At 43.4% G+C, this 22,874-nt stretch overlaps 1 protein-coding gene across 3 annotated transcripts in view; it reads right to left on the bottom strand.

The window, feature by feature from the left end:
- Nucleotides 1-20,321, bottom strand: part of ENTREP1 (endosomal transmembrane epsin interactor 1) — a 66,429-nt gene extending 46,108 nt beyond the window's left edge. Inside the window, exons 1-2 of one of the 3 annotated variants that reach the window (XM_089913282.1) lie at nt 19,821-20,321; nt 9,526-9,582 (exon numbers count right to left, since the gene is read on the bottom strand). In XM_089913282.1, the coding sequence (XP_089769408.1) occupies nt 9,526-9,582; nt 19,821-20,237 (474 nt within the window). In that variant the 5' untranslated portion in view covers nt 20,238-20,321. The remainder of the gene's footprint in view (nt 1-9,525; nt 9,583-19,820) is intronic. The other 2 variants (XM_022573548.3, XM_089913281.1) reach the window with 2 other exon arrangements.
- Between the last annotated feature and the right edge of the window lie 2,553 nt (nt 20,322-22,874).

The raw sequence follows: 22,874 nt of genomic DNA, 5'->3' as shown, positions 1-22,874 counted from the left end.
GTTGTGGCCTCTCCCGTTGCGGAGCACAGGCTCCGGACGCACAGGCCCAGCGGCCATGGCTCACGGGCCCAGCCGCTCCGCGGCATGTGCGATCTTCCCAGACCGGGGCACGAACCCACGTTCCCTGCATCGGCAGGCGGACTCTCAACCACTGCGCCACCAGGGAAGCCCAAGCTCCCCCTTTTTTAAATAAAAAAGATTCTTTTCCTCTTAAAAGGCACTTAGTAAATTATAAAATGTCACAATGTCATAGTGGTATGTCTGAAATATATATCTATGGTATCTATGTATGTGTGTATATATCATATATACACATATGTTTGATACATATACATATACTGTGTCATGTATGTATATCATATATAAATAAATATCTTATAGATATAGAAATAAATAGGGAAAAGTCTCAGAGAGGTGATTTATTTATTATGCCCTAGACTATACATCTAATTATGGGACCCCAATCAGATCCAGGTCTGACTCAAATCTACACTCCATCAACATGAAGAATACCTGCTAATACACAATGTCCGTCTATAAATTATTCTTTTCTGTTCACTAAAGAGCTCTACAAGGCAACCCTTTGTATCCTCGTTGAGAAGTGACAGCTAGTCAGACCCAATTCCACCACCACCACCCCTGACAACTGCCCCCACCAGCTCACCTACCTAACACTTTCCACCCAAGTCAAGCACAAACCATCAATCAATCTAACTTGAGCACCCACTGGATTTCTTGTTCTTCAACTGAGTTACCATAAATCAGCAAATGTTTAAAATGAATCTCTTTATTTTTGAACTAGTTTTTTAAAAATTCTTGTAAAAGTAACATTGGCAGAAGAAAAAAAAATCATGGTCCCACAGCAGTCAGAGTTCCCGATTATGTTATGAACAACAGAAACCAACTCAGACTAAATAAGCAGGCTATCGGGTAATTCACAGAATCCACAGGAACCAGGCTCACAAATCTGGGAAGGAGCCCAGGGAAGCTGTGTGCTGGGACCTCTACCAAGGTCATGCCACAGGAAAGCCAGGTCACTGGATGCCAGCCTTGGACACAGGTTGCCTCTTTTGCCGAATGATTTCTAAGCTGCCCCGGCTATTCTGCATCAAGGGCTCCAGCTTCCAAGTCCTGGGCCGGAGCTTCAGTGGGGAGGAGGTCATGGCTCACACCCTGGCTGCCGGCATGCAGGAGTGTAAGCATCTAGCCTCAGAAGCTTCCAGCCAGAGACAGGATCCTGCCTCTCATCAGGACACACAAGGGCAGATAAACAAACCCCGGAGAAAGAGAGGTCAGATATGTAGGTACCGACAGCCAGAACCCAAACAAAACAGGGAAACTAAAACATCCTCCACTTCACACAACACATGTCCTCTCCAGACATAAAGTGGAAAGTCAGTCTCCTTCCTTCCCATTCCCACTGCACTCAACAGAGGTGCCTACTGTGAACAGTTTCTTGTATGTCTTTTCAAGAATTTTTCATGTAACTACAAACACACGTATGATCCCCCCGATGTTTTTAAAAAACACAAGGGGTACCATACACATTATTCTGCAACTTTTCACACGACATCTATTTTAAGATGCTCCCTGATTCAAAATGGTCTCCTCCCTTGCCCCAAATCATTCACAGTCCATGTAGTTGTCTCAGAGGCATATTCAGAAATTGATCACTATGGCCTGTTGGGCTCAGAATGCAGGATGGTTAGAAGGCCCTTCGGCAACCCAGACGCACACATACTACAGTATGTCTGAAATACACCTCCAAAAACTTCAGCACAGACAGTGTGATATCATGTACATATTGACTGGTCCAAGCTACACCCTCAGGACGATTAAGAATTCAAATTCCAGGATACTCAGCATTTATGAAAAAAGCCATACTCCAGAAGCTGCTGCTTTTATCTTTATCTCCCAACAACATCCAAGCAGCTTTGATAAATTAGCAGAGTGACAATGGAAATAAGCTGTCCGATTGATGAAATTATTTGTTTGCTTAATTAGCATAATGGATGTTAAGAATGGGTCCTCCGGGGCTTCCCTGGTGGCGCAGTGGTTGAGAATCTGCCTTCTAATGCAGGGGACACGGGTTCGAGCCCTGGTCTGGGAAGATCCCACATGCCGCGGAGCAACTAGGCCCGTGAGCCACAACTACTGAGCCTGCGCGTATGGAGCCTGTGCTCCGCAACAAGAGGGGCCACGACAGTGAGAGGCCCGCGTGCCGCAATGAAGAGTGGCCCCTGCTTGCCACAACTAGAGAAAGCCCTTGCACAGAAACGAAGACCCAACACAGCCAAAAATCAAAAAAAAATAAATTAATTTAAAAAAGGCTCAACATTAAAAAAAAAAAAAATGGGTCCTCCAATCCAAAAAAAAAATGGTTCTGACGAACCTAGGGGCAGGACAAGAATAAAGAAGCAGACGTAGAGAATAGACCTGAGGACACAAGGAGGGGGAAGGGTAAGCTGGGACGAAGTGAGAGAGTGGCATGGACGTATATACACTACCAAATGTAAAATAGCTAGTGGGAAGCAGCCGCATAGCACAAGGAGATCAGGTCGGTGCTTTGCGACCACCTAGAGGGGTGGGATAGGGAGGGTGGGAGGGAGACGAAAGAGGGAGGGGATATGGGGATATATGTATACATACAGCTGATTCACTTTGTTATACAGTAGAAACTAACACAACATTGTAAAGCAATTATACTCCAATAAAGATGCTAAAAAAAAAAAAAAGAATGGGTCCTCCATGAAATTTACGATGAGAACTAAAACCAACATAATTTCCAGTCCCTGTGCTAATTCTGGGACTGGCCATACTCTTCTGACCCTATAATAAACAATACTGAGAACAAGCAAAGATAACTGAGCTACTTGCTCCAAGAAATACTTGCTCCTCAAAGGTAAGATTGTGAACCAACTAAAATAGTTATCAAAACTAACAACTTACTCATCAAATTTGCTTCAAGGCCCTCCCCTCCATTTGCCCACCAATCCAAAGCTACTATCTCATAGGTTCTGCCCAAGTCCAGTCAATTGCCTATCTTGCAAGATTCACCTTAAAATCACCCAGCCGGGGTCCTAAAACTCTATAAATATCCTCTCTTAGACTCACTCCTTCTGAGAACTAACGGTAAGGTGCTCTCCCTTACTTCAGCGGGTCCAATAAACCTAGCTTTGCTTGATCAACGGGATTTCAGGGAATCAACAGTGGTATTCAAGACAAGGGGATGCAACAATTACTACAGGTAAAAAAACCCTCATTTTATACCTGCAGAAATCAAGAGATTTCCCTGAGATCATCCAATAATTAGTGGTAACGTGTCAGCATTAAAATGCAGGTTTCTTGAACTCTCAAACCAGGGAGCTCATTCCAAATGACTGACAACCATGAAATATTCCTGAAAGAACCAGACTGCACAAGCCAGAGCTTCAGAGTTCCTTTTATCAATGTACAGATTCCTAAACTGTGCCTAGGTATTCTGCTCCCTCCTGTTCTTTTATCATCAGGAATGAAAGGGCCACCATCTGTCCCACGGCATAACCCATCTGTAAGTATTTTCTGACTATCTGGTGAGACTAGTTCCTCAATCTCTTTTGACAAAGTGTCTGGACATTTCATGACCCTCCCTTTGAGGCACAATAAGATGGAAAGAACCTGGATCCCCAAATGGAGTGGGACCATCTTACCAGCCTAGCCTACTTGAACTGTTAGCTGAGGGGTAATAAGATATTCGTGTGTCATACTGATGCCATTTTTTAGTCTCTTTGGGGATGAGGGAGGCTTTACCCTAAATACTATAATCTTGAAGTTAGAAGAGAAACTGATGGATCATTTTCTAAAAACAGCCAATTCATCTACCTCTTCTGTTCTTAGTCTAGGGCTCAAATCAACAGGACCCGCAGTTGAGAATAAACCACATATGTGACCCAAGAACATCACCAGGGAAGAACCTTCATTCTTTGTGCTAAAGCTGTCTTTTATCAGCTTGAAGGTCATATTCATCCCCTCTGTTCCAAACTGACAAGAAAAATAAAAATAACTATAGCTCAAATTACCACTTCATAAGCAACCAAAACTGTAGGCAGAATACCTGGCTGGGCTTTCACAGTGGCAATTCTTACCAAATGTACCACCAAAGGAAAACATCTTGTTACTGAGGCTGTTGCCCCAGAATCAGACCCCTGCCCCTCCCTCAAATAGAAACCAGTTAGTCTTAATCTAAGCTTCAGGAGGAAGCTACAAAGAAAAAAAAAAAAGAACTGGTTAGAACCAAATAGGCCCAAGATGACGGAATATTTGACTTCTAGTAGGTCTTCTCACTGCTGTGGCCTCTCCTGGTGCGGGCTCCGGACGCGCAGGCTCAGCGGCCATGGCTCACGGGCCCAGCCGCTCCGCAGCACGAACCCGCGTCCCCTGCATCGGCAGATGGACTCTCAACCAACTGCGCCACCTGGGAAGCCTGACTTCTAGTTGATCTTGAGCCTCATTATACGTTCATTGTAATACATTAGCAGGTTATGACACACCCACCAGCACCATGACAGTTGACGATTGCCATGACAACTGGAAAAGCCCACATAACGACTGAAAGGAGAGCTGCATCAGTTCCAGGTCCAAATCACACTCTGATTCTCGAATAACTCATGAGTGTTCTTCCCACTCTTTCTAATTCCCTCCCTCCTTTTACCTTGACTCTCCTATATATTCGATGTCTCTCCCCCAAATTGGGTTGAGAAGTGGATTTGAGAACTAGGTTCCCTCTTCTCCATCCTTTGGCCATCGAATAAAGCTTGTGTTGTTCCAGGGTGGGAGGGAGGCTCAAGAGGGAGGGGATATGGGGATATATGTATACATATAGCTGATTCACTTTGTGATACAGCAGAAACTAACACAACATTGTAAAGCAATTATACTCTAATAAGGATGTGAAAAAAAATAAAATAAAAACATCTTTATAGTTAAAAAGAAAAGAAAAGCTTGTGCTGTTCCAGTCTCAGCAGCAGTTTTGTTACTGGCTGTGCAAATCCAATAGGAGAAAGAACCTTCCTGGCAGAGACAGGGGGTCTCCACCCTGGTTAGGACACCAGCTCGGGTCCTGTCCACCAATTCAGTAACTATCTTATCAAGACAATTCTGTTTTCCAACTGAGGTGCCTAAGTAAGGCAATCTTTGAGGTCATTCCCAGCACTGAGTCTGTGATTTCTAAACAAGTCTAAAACATTTCATTAGAATGAAAACTGAATGATATCTAGAAAATATAAGGAACATTCTTTTAAAATGGAAAATGTTTGGGCTCCCCTGGTGGCGCAGTGGTTGAGAGTCTGCCTGCCGATGCAGGGGACACGGGTTCGTGCCCCGGTCCGGGAAGACCCCACATGCCGCGGAGCGGCTGGGCCCGTGAGCCATGGCCGCTGAGCCTTCGCGTCCAGAGCCTGTGCTCTGCAATGGGAGAGGCCACAACAGTGAGAGGCCTGCGTACCTCAAAAAAAAAGGAAAATGTTTGCTCTTGATGGAAAATACACAAGTATTCTTGATAGAATACCATACACACACATGCACACACCCCCAACCTTAATCCCAGTCACAGCCCAAAATAGCTACAAACATTCACAAAGTGTCTCCCAAAATTATTATTTTGTTCTGGACACCTGAGTATTCTCTCACTAGAAAGAAGAGGACCCAGTGAATGAAATCTTCCAACTCTGAGTTTCCATGAAAACTTGAGTTTGAAGGAGCTAGGTCAAACTGACCTTCTTTGTTCAAACCAGTATAAACCTGATGTAATCACTGAAACAAACACGAAGAGGGAGCACAAATGTAAACGCTCTCAAAAGGAAGTGTTCAAATGTTCTAGACACCCAACAACTCAAAATGAGAACAGCTTGCCTCTTGAAAGCCCCTAAAGAGACCAACCAGCCCCCTCCCAAACTCCACCACCAAAATACTCTCTAACCACCCTGAAGTTAAAAGGTGGTAAATACAAATTTCAAGTGAACAAAAACAAGTGAGAAAAATTTAAGACAAATGTAAAAAAGAAACTTTGAGAACTAACCCAGGATCTATATTTCTTATTGGTCGCCAAATTACTGTCACCGTTCAAACCTAAGTGTGTCCTGAGCACAGTGGTCCTGGGGAGAGACCCCTGTCCTCACAGAACTGACTGACCATCTACTGGGGGAGACAGGTGAGGCACACTCAGGCTACTTACAGACAAAGAAGAAGCCAGTATTCAGTGCTGGGACCCGGTGAGGGGCACAGAGGAGGGGTCACTGCAATCAGGGTGGTCAAGGAAGGTCTCTCTCTTGAGATGACTGCTGAGCTGAGACCCAGAAGAGAAGAAGGCAGCCAAGCAAACAGCTAGGGAAAGAAAGTCCTAGGTTTGTGAAGGACAGCCTGGCTGTGTCAGAGTCAGAAGGCGCCCCTGTAGGTAGAGTGTGGGACGTGAATGGCGGTAGGGCTGTGACTCTGACCAGCCCAGCCCGGGTCTGCAAAAACACACGGGCACTTCTGGCTTCTCTAATGAACACAGCCTCCCACTCAAATCGTCTGATGGCAGATTCCCTAAACTCAGAAAGGGGGATGCGTGGGGAACCAAAAAAAAAAGGTAAAGTATCCATTGAGGGTCACTAGATTATCCTCTGTTCAGAAAAGAAAACTAGACTCAGAGAAGCTAAGTGGCTTGCACAGAGTGACACAGCTCTTCTGTAAATGAACTAGGACTCAAACTAGGAGTGTCCGACTGGTGCGTCAGTTTCTTTCATCTGGCTTTTTAACATAACAAAAGCATTTGGCAGAGGTTATAATAATACACGACTAAGATTCCCATGGACTGTTTTTTCCTCTATGATGCTGACTAAGGCTCAAATGACCTACTGATATACTCAGAAAGTTTTCCCTTGCACAATTCCTGCCAATTAATTTATCTTCTTTATAAACTGATGTTAATTAACATTTCAAAATGATCACTAAATGACCTTCTAAATACATAATTCATAACAGTCAAAACTTCGAAGCTCAGATGTCCAACAGGCTTATGACTGACGGTAATACAGAAATATGACAAAATGCTGCGTAGCAATTCTAAGCGATAGGCATGTGGACTCCTCGTACACGGAAACAATAGCTACTAATGTGAACTTAATTTCGTATTAAACAGAAAAAGCAGAGTACAACATGGTATGTACAAACTGGTTACAACTTTGTGACAAAGTACATATACTTAACAAGGATGAGAAATACATTTTTATTAAGGTCATTTTCATTTAAAGTTGCTTGAGCTCACATAATAAATTTACAAGGGCACCTTTCCAAAAGAAAACAACGTTAAAGAAAGAAATATTTTAAAAGGTGGACTTTCTTAATATCTATCTAGAACAAGCACTCATATTCTCTTCACCATTTGGAATTTTAAAAGTACAAATAGCATTAGATTATATAGTTTTCTGATTTTAAATACCTGAGGTTCGTATTACTGAGTATTTCAATATTGACCCAATGAAAAAGGACAGTGCAAAGATGATGCCTATAACCAAATATTAGTATAAACATTGAACACCATCAAAAATTTTTCTGCAGTGACCGTAAACCTAGAGAGCTGTAAAACAAACCCCAAGCACTCATAACACATGCCATAAGACTCATCCAAAGCCTCATTTTCTCATATCCTCATGTCTAATACATTAAAATGCTGTATCAATCATTTACTCCTTCTGGAAATATTAACAAAGTTTCACCAAATGCAATAATTGATGGACCTGTAAAATGTTGCCTGCATTGTCTTGTGGGTCTGAAAACTCTTCAGTTCAGTTTTTCAAGATCATCAACACAGTATTGGGCTCCATTATTCTCACTGTATCCTGAAATGTGCTTCATCTCCTTGTATTTAAGAATTTAACTAGTTTTATATTTGTTACCCATCACTTAGCAAACAGTGGTCTGAAGGACAGCCTGGCTGCGTTATGTATATAAATGGACTGAATTCAGAAAATTATTTAACCCTATTTCAAAATGGATGGGAGAAACATAAGAGATGCTATACAGAAAAATAAATTTTTTTAAGCATACTTCAAATTGAATTTCCTAGATCCTCTACCTCATCCTTGTAAGTTGGCCTCTCCATGGGCATTTGTCTATTTTTTTATAGTATTCCCTGAATCAAAAGGACATAAATAAAAATAAAGGATGGGAATTTACTAAATGCCATCGAATTGTACACTTTAAAATGGTTAATTTTATACTACGTGAATTTTACCTGAATAACTAAAAAAAGGATAAAGTCAACAATATATGTCTCTATTACGATGAACATATAATATAGGTGTGATAAAGAGAGAATATAGGAAATCTAAGCAAGGAAATTCTGAGATTGCCCAACCAAAGTACTGTAACAATAAAAAACAATGTATTTATGATTTAAGCTGAGATTTGCTTTAGAAGAACGTGGAAGGGGTGGGGAATGGGTAAGGGTCTAACTGAACAAGATTGGCTAAGGATTGATAATTGTTGAAGCTAGATGATTGGTACAGGGAGTTCATTATATCATTCCCTTCACTTTTGTGTATGTTCAAAATGCCCAGAGTAAGCCGTTTAGTGGGGTTTTTTTTAAGACTATTTTTTAAATTAATTAATTAATTAATTTGGCTGCTTTGGGTTATTACTTGCAGCACGCGGGCTCTTTGTTGCGCCGCACAGGCTTCTCTCTAGTTGTGGCACGCAGGCTCCAGTGTACAGGCTCAGTAGTTGCAGCACATGGGCTGTTTCTCCACAGCATGTGGGATATTAGTTCCCTGACCAGGGATCGAACCCACGTCCCCTGCATTGGAAGATGGATTCTTTTTTTTTTTTTTTTTTAATTTATTTATTTTTGGCTGCGTTGGGTCTTCATTGCTGCGTGTGGGCTTTCTCTAGTTGCAGTGAGCAGGGGCTGCTCTTCGTTGCAGTGCGCAGGCTTCTCATTGTGGTGGCTTCTCTTGTTGCAGAGCACGGGCTCTAGGCATGTGGGCTTCAGTAGTTGCAGCACATAGGCTCAGTAGTTGTGGCTTGTGGGCTCTAGAGAGTAGACTCAGTAGTGGCACATGGGCTTCGTTGCTCCGCAGCATGTGGGATATTCCCAGACCAGGGTTCAAACCTGTGTCCACTGCACTGGCAGGTGGATTCTTAACCACTGCGCCACCAGGGAAGTCCCGGAAGGTAGATTCTTAACCACTGGACCACCAGGGAAGTCCCAGCCATTTAGTTTTGTTTTGCTTTGCTTTTGTTATATCTTTACAATAGATCTAACCCTGGAACTTGAAACACATGTATAGAATTGGGTATATAAGAAGCTTAAAGTGAATCAGAAAAGCAGCAAAATTATCATCTTACTTTACTGTCATGAGAACATCTGGCTTCTAATATTGTCCACTGTTAACTTCTTTTTTTAATGAACAAGGAAGCTTTAGCACTTCCTCAACAATTTATTTCAACTGACTTCATAAACAGCACATTTTACAAAGGGTAAAAATTTGTAAGATCAGTACATACCAGGAGTATCATAGGCCGTTTCCAAGTTGTTAATCCTATGATTCCAGAGAGTATCACCTACAAGGATAAACAGGATCATAAATCTAGAAAAGGGACCAATTCCAATAAACTAATCCCCAGTCTCTGAAGTATATATTTTTTTTAAATACTGAAATTTCAAAGGCTTCTAACTCAAACATTTAATATTCCTGTTGATTACATGAGCCCTGGTATATGGTTTTAGACTATCTTTCTTGTCCAAGTTCCGGAAACTTTTTCACTGACTGCGTATGTTTTTTCTTAAGGTCAGTTAAGAACATACAAACAGAAACTAGCCTATCCTCTGAGTTAAGGAATCAGTATTTCCTATCCAGGTTTCCTGCCCCCAGTAGCACCTAATCTGTCACCAGAGTCAGCCGCATAAAAAGAATGTCTAGCTGCAACCCCCCCTTCATTTGGTAGGTACCCATCCTTCACGGGACAGGTCAATTCCTCAAAATGGTAAACAAGGCCTTCCAGGATCTTCCCCTGCCTACTTCTCAAGCCTGGTTTCCATGTACTCCTGACCCACCCTCCTTCCAGGCATACTTGTCCTTCCTCAGACTGGCCAGGCTCTAGACATTCCAGGACTTTGTGCTTCTCTTTGTCACAGAGTCCTCTCTTCCCAACTCCCCTCTAGCTGCCTGAGAACTCCTATGCATTCTGCAAGGCCCCAACACACAGTCATCACCTCTGATAAGCCATATTAATCTTAACACCCCACACTCCTGTAAGCCCTCTACATATAACTTTTTCCCAAAAATAAACTCATTGCATTTTTGTCTTGCCCACTGACTGTGAATGCCTGTCCTGTCTCTCTGAATCCCCAGCTCCTAGCAAAGTGCTTGTCACATGATTGGCAATTAGTAAATGTTCCTGAACCTTTATTCCTCAAAGGCGGAGGGACTACAGTGAGAAATATCTCATGTTGCAAAATGACACGTCAATAAACAATAACCTAAAATCCTCAGTAAAGAAGAACCAGCATTTTGCCAAAACGTAATCTGGAAGACAACATCAGCCTTTTGAATAACACAGTTCACTAAGCAGTTAGGAAAGGATAAGCAAAGTAATTATTCAGCCCAGGGTCACTCTGATGACCTTTGTGTACGTAATAAAGTGCATCTGCTGAAAGCAGTTATGAGGATTTTCTTTCAAGTGCACTTTTCACCAAAATCATTCAAATGCACCATTTCACAATAACTATTTATTTAACTACAAATCAGTAAGGATTACAGTGCTACTTGAAACCCAAAGCTCACAGGCCTACCTGCGATACTCTCTCTTCTCCATTTATTGACTGAGGGTAATCATTTCACAACAAACCAGTAGAGGACAAGTCTACCCATTTATATCGAGGACCAAAAAATATATATGGGGCTTCCCTGGTGGCGCAGTGGTTGAGAGTCCTCCTGCCAATGCAGGGGATACAGGTTCGTGCCCCGGTCCGGGAGGATCCCACATGCCGCGGAGCGGCTGGGCCCGTGAGCCATGGCCACTGAGCCTGCGTATCCGGAGACTGCTCCACAACGGGAGAGGCCACAGCAGTGAGAGGCCCGCGTACCGCAAAAAAAAAAAAAAAAAAACACACACACACACAAAAAACATATATGGGCAGACAGGAGACCATTTCTTTGTATCACATCTGTGTTTAAACATACTACGAGCTGCCTGGTCACTGGGAACTATATCCTTTCATGTCCTTAAATTCAGTAGGATATTTCCTTCCTCTAAACGATTTCTTCCTGGAAACACACTTGGTGGGGCTTGTCTAGAGGGTATGGGTGACATCTACTTACAAATTGGAACTTGGAATCCATGACATCTTGGGGTCCAGGTTCCTTACTTGGCTTTGAATTATACACACACATGCACAGGGGTATGATATTTACAAAAAAAAAAAACAAAAAACGAATCATAAAAGATACTCTTCCTCCTCTTCTTTTTCTCTCTCAACAAATACTTCACTGGAAATCACTTCATGTTTACTGAACTAGCTCTCATTCATTTCCATTTAATGGTTACATAATATTCCTTTGTACAACCACTACCTAATGTATTCAATCATTTCCATATTCATGGGTATTCACTCTTTTTCCAGTTTTTTGCCCCCAAACAATGTTGCAGTAAACATCATGGCCATATATCCTTACAAACAAGTGCTTTTTATTTCTGCTGAATAAAGTCCCAGGAGTAGCGTTGCTAGGTTGAAAGGGGCATGTGTATAATAAGTACATAAATAAATAAAATGTTTTTAATAGATCATGACAGATACAATTATCATTTCAAATGAAGGGTCTCTAGGACAAAAGAACTAAGCTTTCTTTCTTTCTTTTTAAACTCAAGAATTTTATTTATTTATTTATTTTTTATTATTTTTATTTATTTATTTATCTTTGGCTGCGCCGGGTCTTAGTTGCGGCATGCAGGATCTTCGTTGCCACATGCGGGATCTTTAGTTGCAGCATGCGGAATCTTTAGTTCTGGAATGCATTATCTTTAGTTGTGGCATGCGGAATCTTTAGTTGTGGCATGCGGGATCTAGTTCCCTGAGCAAGGATCAAAGCAGGGCCCTCTGCATTGGGAGCACAGAGTCTTTTTCTCTTTAAAGATTTTTTCGATGTGGAACATTTTAAAAGTCTTTGTTGAATTTGTTACCATATTGCTTCTGCTTTATGCTTTGGTTTTTTGGCCCCGAGGCATGTGGGATCTTAGCTCCCGACAAGGGATCGAACCCGCACCCCCTGCATTGGAAGGAGAAGTCTTAATCACTGGACCGCCAGAGAAGTCCCCTAAGCTAGATAGTTTTCTTCCTCCCTCCTTCCCTCCCTCCCTCCCTCCCTTTCTCTTTAGAGAGGACTTTGCATATATGAGCAAACTAAATTTAAAACATAATTGTTGGGACTTCCCTGATGGTGCAGTGGTTAAGAATCCGCCTGCCAAAGCAGGAGACAAGGGTTCGAGCCCTGGTCCGGGAAGATCCCACATGCTGCGGAGCAGCTAAGCCCATGTGCCACAACTACTGAGCCTGCACTCTAGAGCCCGTGAGCCACAACTACTGAGCCCGCATGCCACAACTACTGAAGCCCATGCACCTAGAGCCCGTGCTCCGCAACAAGAGAAGCCACCGCAATGCGAAGCCCACGCACCGCAAAGAAGAGTAGCCTCCACTCACTGCAACTAGAGAAAGCCTGCGCACAGCAACGAAGACCCAACACAGCCAAAACTAAATAAATAAAAAATAAGATAAATTTTTAAAAAAAGAAATAACAACAATCTCAAAATATATGTGACAAAGAAACTTAAGACCTCAGTAGGAAGAAATATAAAGCTTATTGATCAATATTAAGACATATACCACATTCATGGGTTGGAAGACAAAATACTTAAAGATATCATTTCCATTTGAACTGTTTTGTAGACTCAGCACACACAAATGTTAAATTTCAACAGGATTTTTGTAAACCACCCTTCTTTATAGGATGCTTCAAGAAACTACATTCTAGTTGTAGGTGGGAGCTGTACTTACATCCACCTCAGTCCTGAGCCCTGCCCTCCCATTCTTCAAGATTAAGTAAGCCCAACACACTTGGGGAACCCCGTGAGTGGTGAGATAGAGAAGGGGAAGCAGAGGAAGTAGGAAGCCTCTGGAATGTGGAATAAAAGTGCTGCAGCTGGGGATGAATCGTTTAAGAGATCAAGACTGAAGGGAATGGAGGTTCACATTTCGGGGAGGGGTGTGCAATTCATGACTGGGGAGAGAGGATGGGGAAGTGAAAGAGGAAGAGGCAGAGTATTCAATGCCTCCGCTTCCATCAATGGCAGCAGCAGCTGGAGCTCCATCAGAAGGGACTCAAGATCCCTTAACACTGGCCTTCCATTACCCCATAATGCTATTCCTTGTTCAATTGTGTTCTACACTCACTTGCAATCTCATGAGGGCTTGGATCTCTGAATATTCACTCAAGTACCACTAAAGGCTGCTCAATTAGTTATGGCAAGAGTCAACGAACAACTGAATGGATGATGAATAAATGAATGAATGAAGGTCAAAAACAGGAGATGAACTTGCTCAAAGATGACCATGTAAGCCTAAACATATTTTTCACTCCCGTGCTTCTTGAAAGAGTACATCAACAGCAAAAAGCAACTCCATCAGCATTCTTTCCACCCAGTGCAAGGTGCAACTTGCTCGGAATAAACAGGCGAGAACCTATTTTCTAACACCAAATTATCTCTATATCACTATAATGAGATTTATTACAATTTTGGTTTCACTCGTGACCCATTCTTTGTAGCTTATGGGGAAAAGCAGAGGCCTTTCTTTTTTTCTGATATTGCAAAGAAGGATTCTACGATACTCCAGGCAAGAATCACTGTTACCCACCATATGTGGTGAATGTGCCTTAACTTTCCAGCTTAAAAATCAAATCATTAAAGTCAAAAGCATATAATTCTACTACCTTATTTTTCTGTGTTAATCCATTAACATACCTTAGGGCAAAAATGTTCTGAATTGTTTGTCAAAAGTTGCCATATCTAAACATAGAGTTAAAAAGAGCCATGTTATAGGTGTCCCACTTCTTAATAACCTATCTTGCCCTATAGCTTTTACACTGGATATATTTTTTAAATGTATGTTTGCATGTATCATTCTTTATCTGCCCAGGGTAACTCAGTAAAAGATCTGACAAAGTGGACAACTGGGTATTTCTCGTGTATGCTTGTTGGTTACCACAATGTCCCACCAAAAAACAAACAAACAAACAAACAAAACTAGCCTGTTCACCTTATCTTAATTAAATATTGCCTTGATGTTTAAAAAACATTGATAGAAGTTCTAGTATGTGCCAGGCCTGGGGCGAGGACTCAGCAACGAAGCATTTTCCTAAATGTTCTCTAATTACACTCTCACAAAATCAATTCTGAGGCAAGAATCATCCCACTCATTTTACAGACGAGTAACTGAGGTTGAGAGGCTCAATGACTTGCTCAAGAACTTATCATCATGGATGGACCTAGAGACTGTCATACAGAGTGAAGTAAGTCAGAAAGAGAAAAACAAATATCATATATTAACGCATATATGTGAAATCTGAAGAAATGGGTACAGACGATCTTATTTACAAAGCAGAAATAGAGACACAAACGTAGAGAAGACCAAACATATGGAAACCAAGGGGGAAAGGGGGTGGGGTGGGAGGAATTGGGAGATTGGGATTGACATGGATACACTACTATGTATAAAACAGATAACTAATGAGAACCTACTGTATAGCACAGGGAACTCTACTCAGTGCTCTGTGGGGGCCTAAATGGGAAGGAAGTCCAAAAAGGAGGGGATATATGTATACGTATAGCTGATTCACTTTGCTGGACAGTATAAACTAACACAATATTGTAAAGCAATTATACTCCAATTAGAAAAAGAACTTATCATGTGACTCTGCTGTTGTGTAAAATAAAGGACCAAAGAAAATTAAATTCATCTCAAAAGTTATACTTAAAAATACTCCTTCAATATTAAAGTAGTATTTGATGATTATGATAGAAAAAAAATGTACTTACTGCTGTTTAACTGGTAGAGACTAGAATTTTTGTGTTAGTTTCCACTCTGGACCATTCATTCTTTTTTTTTACATTCTGTCATTGTAAATTTTTTTAATAGGTTTACCTTAAGGTTCACCAATGTCTGTCTCTTTATAAGGAACTGGAATCTTGCCAAAGAATCACAGACTCAAGGGAGGGGGGACCATGAGTTCAGGTCAGTGACTTCAACAGAGAGACATGAATGTATGTAGATGATAAAGGCTATTAGGGCCCCCAGAGAAAAAGAAAAAACAATAACTAATTCTCTACCACTTGCCTGAAATATCTCCCAAGGATCATATACGTCATTAGAGTCAGGAATTTTGTTTTTTGAGGGAGACACGAACCAATGCAACTCTCTCTACTCTTCCATTAATCTAAAACAGTGTGGTAGGCTGGTCTCCCGTAGTCCCAGTGGAATCTAACTACTATTAGCTAACTATGCCTCCAAATCAGGAGCCAGGATAGCGTGGCCTGAACACGGACATGGAGATCCTCCCTCTGCCCTCACCTGGGTCAAACTTCAGCATGTTTTTAAAGTGTCTACTCGCTTAGTTTCATGAACTTTGGGAATAATAATAGATTGAGTCATTAACCAAGGACACCAGCAAGAAAATAAATGATCACAGAGTGCTCAAAAACAATGAGCACATTAAAAACACTCCCTTCGGGCTTCCCTGGTGGCGCAGTGGTTGAGAGCCCGCCTGCCGATACAGGGAACACGGGTTCGTGCCCCAGTCTGGGAAGATCCCACATGCCGCGGAGCAGCTGCGCCCGTGAGCCATGGCCGCTGAGCCTGTGCGTCCGGAGCCATGGGAGAGCCCACAACAGTGAGAGGCCCGCGTACTGCAAAAAAACAAAAAAAACAAAAAAACCAAAAAAAAACCCACTCCCTTCAAGTTGTTGAAAGTAAGTATGTAAAGTATGGGAAAACAGTCTTTATAGGATTTGTTAATTCTCAAACATATATTACAATAGATAAAATACACCTTCAAGGTTCAGACAAGTGAAGGAAGACTCCAAATCTCGGGCTCAAGGTGAGAATAACACTTACAGCAGTATACAGGGAAAAATATTCTTGAACTATAGTGTGTTTAACAAAATAGTCCTTTCAAATGAATATATTTGTCCCTTATGAGCAAAATTTTTACTGCAGCCAAAAGATTTGCTGACTTAGTTGATACAGCAGACTCAGGCATATAATGGTCATTCAAAGCTTGAAATATGAGGATATCCTTCTACTGTGTTCCTACGTGGGTTTGAAGTAACCTTAGACTTAAGCTGGCACTGCCACTCAACTACCTACTTTCATATGCCAGTCAAACTTCTGAGCGATAAATAAAACATGGTATAACAACACAATGGGATCTCGTTTGTCCATAAACAGGAATGAAGTCGTGATACACGTCACAACACGGATGTGCCTTGAAAATGTTATGCCAAGTGAAAGAAGCCAGTCACAAAGGACCATTTGTTGTATGATCCCATTTATATGAAATGGCCAGAATAACAAATCCATAGAGACATAAAGTAAATTGATCAGCGGTTGCTTAGGGGTAATGGAGTAAGGAAGAAATGGGGTATGACTGTTAATGGCTACAGGGTTTCTTTTGGGGGGGTGATGAAAATTTTCTAAAATTGATTGTGGAGATGGTTGCAAAACTGTGAATTTAATAAAAATCATTGAACTGCACACTTTAAATGGGTGATATAAGTAGATTTAAATGGAATGTGAATTATATCTCAATAAAGCTGTCATTTAAAAAAAAATTCTGCAGTCCTCAAGTCATAATTCTTAAGCTTTTCTCATAAAAACTTCAGTTTAGCTGTCTTTAAATTAGTTACAACGTGCTATCAAGCCCCTTCCTTTTAACTATTAAGCCCCTTTCTTTTAGAAATACATTCTGAAATATTTAATGCTGAAACTACAATACTGGAGATTTGCCTTAAAATAATCCAGTGGGTGTTACCAAGGGGGAGTGGGTGTGAGTATACAGTGACCATGTAAATGTTGATAACTACTGAAGCTGGGTGACGGGTCAATGGGGGTTCTTTCTATATGTGTTGAGATTTAAAATTTTCAAAATAAAATTTTAAAGGTAGAGTGGGGTTCTTAAGACTTCCTGGTCACTTCTCTGCTGTCTCTCTAGTCCACTTATATTTTCTTTTTAAAAACATACATGTATTGAAATATTTACAGGTGTAATGATGTGATGTCTGAGATTTGTTTCAAAATAACGTGGGAAGTCAATCTGACAAATGGACGAGGGGGCATGCTGAAGCTAATTTCTACCCTGCTCAGAACACCCATCCTTCTGGAGTTATCAGAACACATAAAGGGAATTCCTTGGTAGTGCAGTGGTTAGGACTCTGCGCTTTCACTGCCGAGAGCCCGGGGAACTAAGATCCCACAAGCTGCCCGGTGCAGCCAAAAAGAAAGAACACATAGAGCCGGCAGCAGAGCCAGAAAGAGGTACAGGAGATAAAACAACTGTTAGAGCTGGGTGAGGGGTATATGAAGATTCATTGTACAGTGTTTGAATAAATTTAAAATTTTCCATAAAGCAGAGTTTAAAAAAAAAAATCTCTCTCACACACATAAATTCAAAAGGTATGCTACTGCTGAGACCTTTTTCCTGCAACACCAGGAGAGTCATGAGGCTTAATGCCATTCTCAAATCCTATTCAGTTGTTCTGGACATGTACCATCTGTTGGTTCTGTTGTCACTTTGCAAATTCTGAGGACAACCTCAGAAACAGGCCACAACAAATAAGAATAACAAACAGTTGCAAGTTTGCGTATAGAGTTGGGGGCACAGTGTGGGAAAAGGACCCTGTGGAAGAGACTTAGTTCCAAATCACTCATTCTTTCCCTGCTCTGGTTTGCTGGGTCCCAGAGACAAGGATGTGCCCAGCCAGCAGGCCCAAGCTAGCAGCCTTTATCTTCTGGTTGATTCCTCTTTTTTTTTTCTTTTTTAATAGTTCATCAAATCTAACTATGGCTTGACCGACATCTAAAGTGTATTTACCTCTGAAATAATTCACAATAGTACGCTGATTTAGGGGTTTAATTTTAGGAGAGAAAAAAATCGTTTTCAATAATCCTCAACTAGCTATCTTTGAGAAGACAAGAGATTACGATTTTACAAAGAGCAAATCCCTAAAAATGTATGCAAGAGTCACTTCTGCCCCATGGTATTTAGAGAAATAAAATGCAGCCGCCATTTGGCTGAATTTAGTCTGACAAGTGGACCAAGGAGCATAACGCACCTAATCCCTACCCTGTTGGGAATACTCCTCTTTCTGAAGTTTTAAAGGACTCCCAGAGGCCAGTGGGAGAGCCCAAGGGTAGGGCCAGGAGGGTGGGATTCCTTTTACACGATGCACAGATTGTGAATTCCACCCACCGCAGTAAGATCATCCAGCATTAAAGTATTTCAAAAAGAACAAACTGGCATCAGTTTAAGTATAAAATGCCAGGCCAGGCTCTAGGTACCTAATGTTCTTACAGGTCTTATTCAAACAATTACTTTGGGTTCAACTAGTTCTCCCTATATTCTTAAAGTTTGGTCTTGAATCTGGGTTTGTGTGGATCTGCAAGGACAATTTTCAGCCATTCAAAATATACATTCATTACAGATCTTAGTAAAAACTATAGGCATTGCCAGGCTTTTAGATTTAGTTTAGAGAAAGGCCGTTTACTTTAATATTCATCTTCCACAATCATTCCACGAAAACCTATTTCCAGGTCTCTCAATCCTCAGCAAACCTCAAGACGCAGGATGCCTTGGAAGCTGTGAAATCGTTAGGAGGCAGGGACGAGCAGCCACCAGTTTCCATAAACGCTCGAGGGCAGCAGCCTTTTGCCCCAGAACAGCCTTCCTGTCCGAGGAGGCAGGGCCGGTAGGGCCTGTACCGGAGCGGGGCAGACATCTCTGGCTAGTTGGGACTTCGGCAAGCTCATCCACGATGGGTTCGGGTTCTGGAGAATTAAATTCTGCCCATCAGTCTGCGTGGCTCCAGGAACCTAGTGCGGGCTTAGGGCCCTCCTTTAATGACCAAGTACGTGGGTGCGTTCACACACCCTGTTATTACCTCCTGAACTCGTCCCCAGATACAGTGGAGCTAGCCTACACCAGACACTTCACATTTACTTGTGCCTTAGTCCGGAATAAAAACAAGTGACGTGCGCCAACCTGTCACTTCATCCATCCCACAAATACTCCTACTATGTGCCAGGCACTGTTGATACATCAGTGAACAAAACAGATCAAGATCCTTGCCCTCCCCGTGCCGACGTTGTCAGCGAAGTAAATACTCAACAGCTGAAAGAAGTTTATTTATTTTCTTCCCGCTTTTTTGTCACCCACCCCCATCCTTCCAATCTCCCAAAGAGCCGGAAATCGGGTTTATTCTATTAGTTTGACAGGAACAACAAAACCCTTTAGCCTACAAGGAATAGACACTGTCCAGGTGCAACCCAATTCACCCCAGAATTCCTCTCTCTCTTACCCCTTTATTTTTCCCCAGCCTCAACGCCTCCAAAAACTTCAACTGGCCTGAGGGGCTGTGCTCCCGAAGGGCAGCCCTGGGGCGATCAATCACGGGGCAGTGGAGGCGAATGGCCTGAGCCCCCCTGCTCCCCGGGTGGGCCCTGCCGAAGTGAGCGGGGCACGCGCGGCACTCACCGAAGAGCCGGCCCAGAACGGGCACGAGTTCTTCACCTGCGGGGAGCTGCTCAGCGACAGCGCCCCGAAGCTGAGTGCCACCATACAGCAGCCCAGGATCAGCTGCAGCAGACCGAGCGACAACAGCGGGCGAGCGGGCAGCAGCGCCGAGCCGGGGGCCGCGGCGGCGGCGGCGGCGGCGGCCCGGCGGGAGGAGAGCGCGGGCGGCGGGGCCAGCACCCCGGCGGCGGCGGCGGTGGCCGCGCAGCGAGGCCGCGCCGGGGGCTGCAGCGCGGCCCGGGGCCAGCGCGGCCGTAGCGGGGGCAGCGGCGGCTCCTGGGCGGCGGCCGCCGCGGCGCCCGGGCCCCCGGCCTGCGGCCCGCCCGAGAGCCCAGCCACAGGGCAGCAGGAGCCCGGGAGCACCACGGGCAGGGACATGGACGGGCGGGGAAGGAGCGGCCGGTGGCGGCGGTAAGAGGACGCGGAGCGGAGCCGCGGGCGCCGCGCACTGGGCAAGAGGGCGGGCTCTGAGGCCCAGGGGGAGGGAAGGAAATGCGCACGGCCCAACCACTTGCTGCTGCTGCCGCCGCCGCCGCCGCTGCCACCGCCCCGACTCCCGCCGGCCGCTCCCACCTGCCAGCCGGCGGGTCCGCCTCCGGCCGCCCGGGTGCGCCCCACTCCCACCCGGGCACACCCACGCGCGCCCTTTGCTTACGCCGCGCAGCGCCGCCACCCTTTGGGGTCCGGCCGAACCCACTCTCGCTCCCCGGTCTCCAGGAAAGGTGCCCTGCCCCAATATTTAAAATTGGTCCCTCGGGCTAGGAGGGAACGGCAGTCTGGGCGCGGAGGTACAGGCAGCCGACGGTCTGAGACTGTCCCCACCCGCCAAGCTGGGGCGGGACAGGAGCGCCGCCGAAGCGCTGTGGACCCTCGGCCCCTTCAGGTCCAGCCCAGAGAGCGACTCTGGCAACCTTTAATACGAAGGGAGCCTGGCTTTAAACTTTTTCCCCCGGGGAGAGAGGGTGGCAGGAAGAGGAGATGTGGGTGACTTGATGGGAAAAGTGTAAGGCTCAGGGCTTCGGGGAAGGACAACGCAGAGCCAAATCACTGTTCGCGTGGGGCTTCCGGGCGCTGACATTGTGCTGCGGCCCCTCCGCCTGGAAGTTGGGGCGCGGCGGTGGGGGGGGGAGTGCTTTCCCTGCACCAGAGTAGGAGCGAGCAGGAGCCCAAGGTTACCTTGGAAGTATCCCGCCTCCAGAAAGAAAGAAGCGGGGGCGGCCCGGAGCGCGTGGCAAGGGTTACACTCTGTGGCCGACTCATCTTGACTCATGAGCTGTATTAGGCATCACCTGGTAGAATGTAGAATCCCAAACTTCCAAAGAAACAGCCTAATAAAAACATAATCTGTTTTTGGTAATTTATAAGATAACTTTAGAGCTTAAAAAACTGACTCGCCTTTGTAAAATGATTTTACCTAATAGTCTACCCTTCCCTCGGAAGAATTCTTATGTGTTGAAAGTGTTCGTATACATAAAATGATCATAATAGTTGTTTTTTTTTTCCAGGTTAAGAACCAGAGCAGTGTCGCTTTGCAGTAAGACAGCCTTTGTATTAGGCTTCTCATTTTATCAGTAAGGTGAGGGTATTTTATATCCTCCTGTCCAATAAACCAAAGGAAATGTGTATCCGTTTTTATGCTCTGCTTGCAAAGGCTATATTTATTTTGGTCATTACTTACTTCAGCCCGCAGTGTGATGCACTGCCAATGTGCATGTGTGTTTACATGTACACTTTTTGAATAATTAAAGCACCTGTGACAGGGAGATCATTTCGGTGCTTTGTGACCACCTAGAGGGGTGAGATAGGGAGGGTGAGAGGGAGATGCAAGAGGAAGGGGATATGGGGATATATGTATACATATAGCTGATTCACTTTGTTATACAGCAGAAACCAACACAACATTGTAAAGCAATTATACTCCAATAAAAATGTTAAAAAATAAAATAAATAAAGCACCTGTGATTAATAGTACCAAGGACCTCTTTTACAAACTCCTCTTGAAAATAAACTTCAAATCCTGGAGAAAAAAATGGACCTGTCTTTTAAAATAAACATTTAAAGTATGTTGTTTCATGCACTTTAAAACATTTTACAGTACATATTCTTAAATGGCAGGTGATGTTAAACTGAAAGCTTCTTGTTTGCTAGTTTGTACATTTTATTTTATGCACAAGCTTAAAGGTATTTAATTTTTAAGATTCTACTATATTGTGAAATATAAAAAAGTCTGATTGAGTCTTGGGAAATTCTGTCAGCTTAACAAATCTATTCCTGTGGTCAGTCCCTGACACCTGAAATATACTGTCAAAAATATATTATTGGGCTTCCCTGGTGGCGCAGTGGTTGAGAGTCCGCCTGCCGATGCAGGGGACACGGGTTCGTGCCCCGGTCCGGGAATATCCCACATGCTGTGGAGCGGCTAGGCCCGTGAGCTATGGCCGCTGAGCCTGCGTGTCCGGAGCCTGTTGCTCTGCAACGGGAGAGGCCACAACAGTGAGAGGCCCGCGTACCGCAAAAAAAAAAAAAAAATGTATTCTTTGGGTCTGGGTAAGTTGGTGCTAGAAGTCAGATATCCTCTTCCGTTGGATGGTTAATGGCTGGAAAGGGAGAGCTCCAGGGGAGCTGATAACCATCTGCTTCTTGCTGTGGGCGACAGTTACATGAGTGAGACTCATTGTGAGAAAATTTATGGAGTTACATTTTGTGCAGTTCTCTGCATTTTATATTTAAACACTTTAAAGTATTTCTAAGTCCTTTATTCTTAAATTTTTTGTCTATTTCCCTATACAGAAACGATGATAGCCGAGGGTAACTTAAATCCATAGATAGTTTTATCCAATAGCTTTACTTTTTTCAGGCCACTAAACGTTTTTCAAAGCTGCAAATTAAGAGTTTCTGTGCAGTAATTTTATTTTATGTTGTTGTTATTGGCCACATTTATAGCTGTGAAGATTCTTTTTCATAAACACAAATCCGTAAAAAATTGCTCCAACCTTTAAGATTATACCAAATAGC

Source organism: Delphinapterus leucas, chromosome 6 (assembly GCF_059928025.1).
Source record: "Delphinapterus leucas isolate spDelLeu-1000000601 "Yukka" chromosome 6, BTC_Dleu_Yukka2, whole genome shotgun sequence".
NCBI classification, from domain to species: Eukaryota; Metazoa; Chordata; class Mammalia; order Artiodactyla; family Monodontidae; genus Delphinapterus; species Delphinapterus leucas.
Note: the sequence above shows the minus strand (reverse complement) of the source record. Positions and strands in the feature narration are given on the sequence as shown.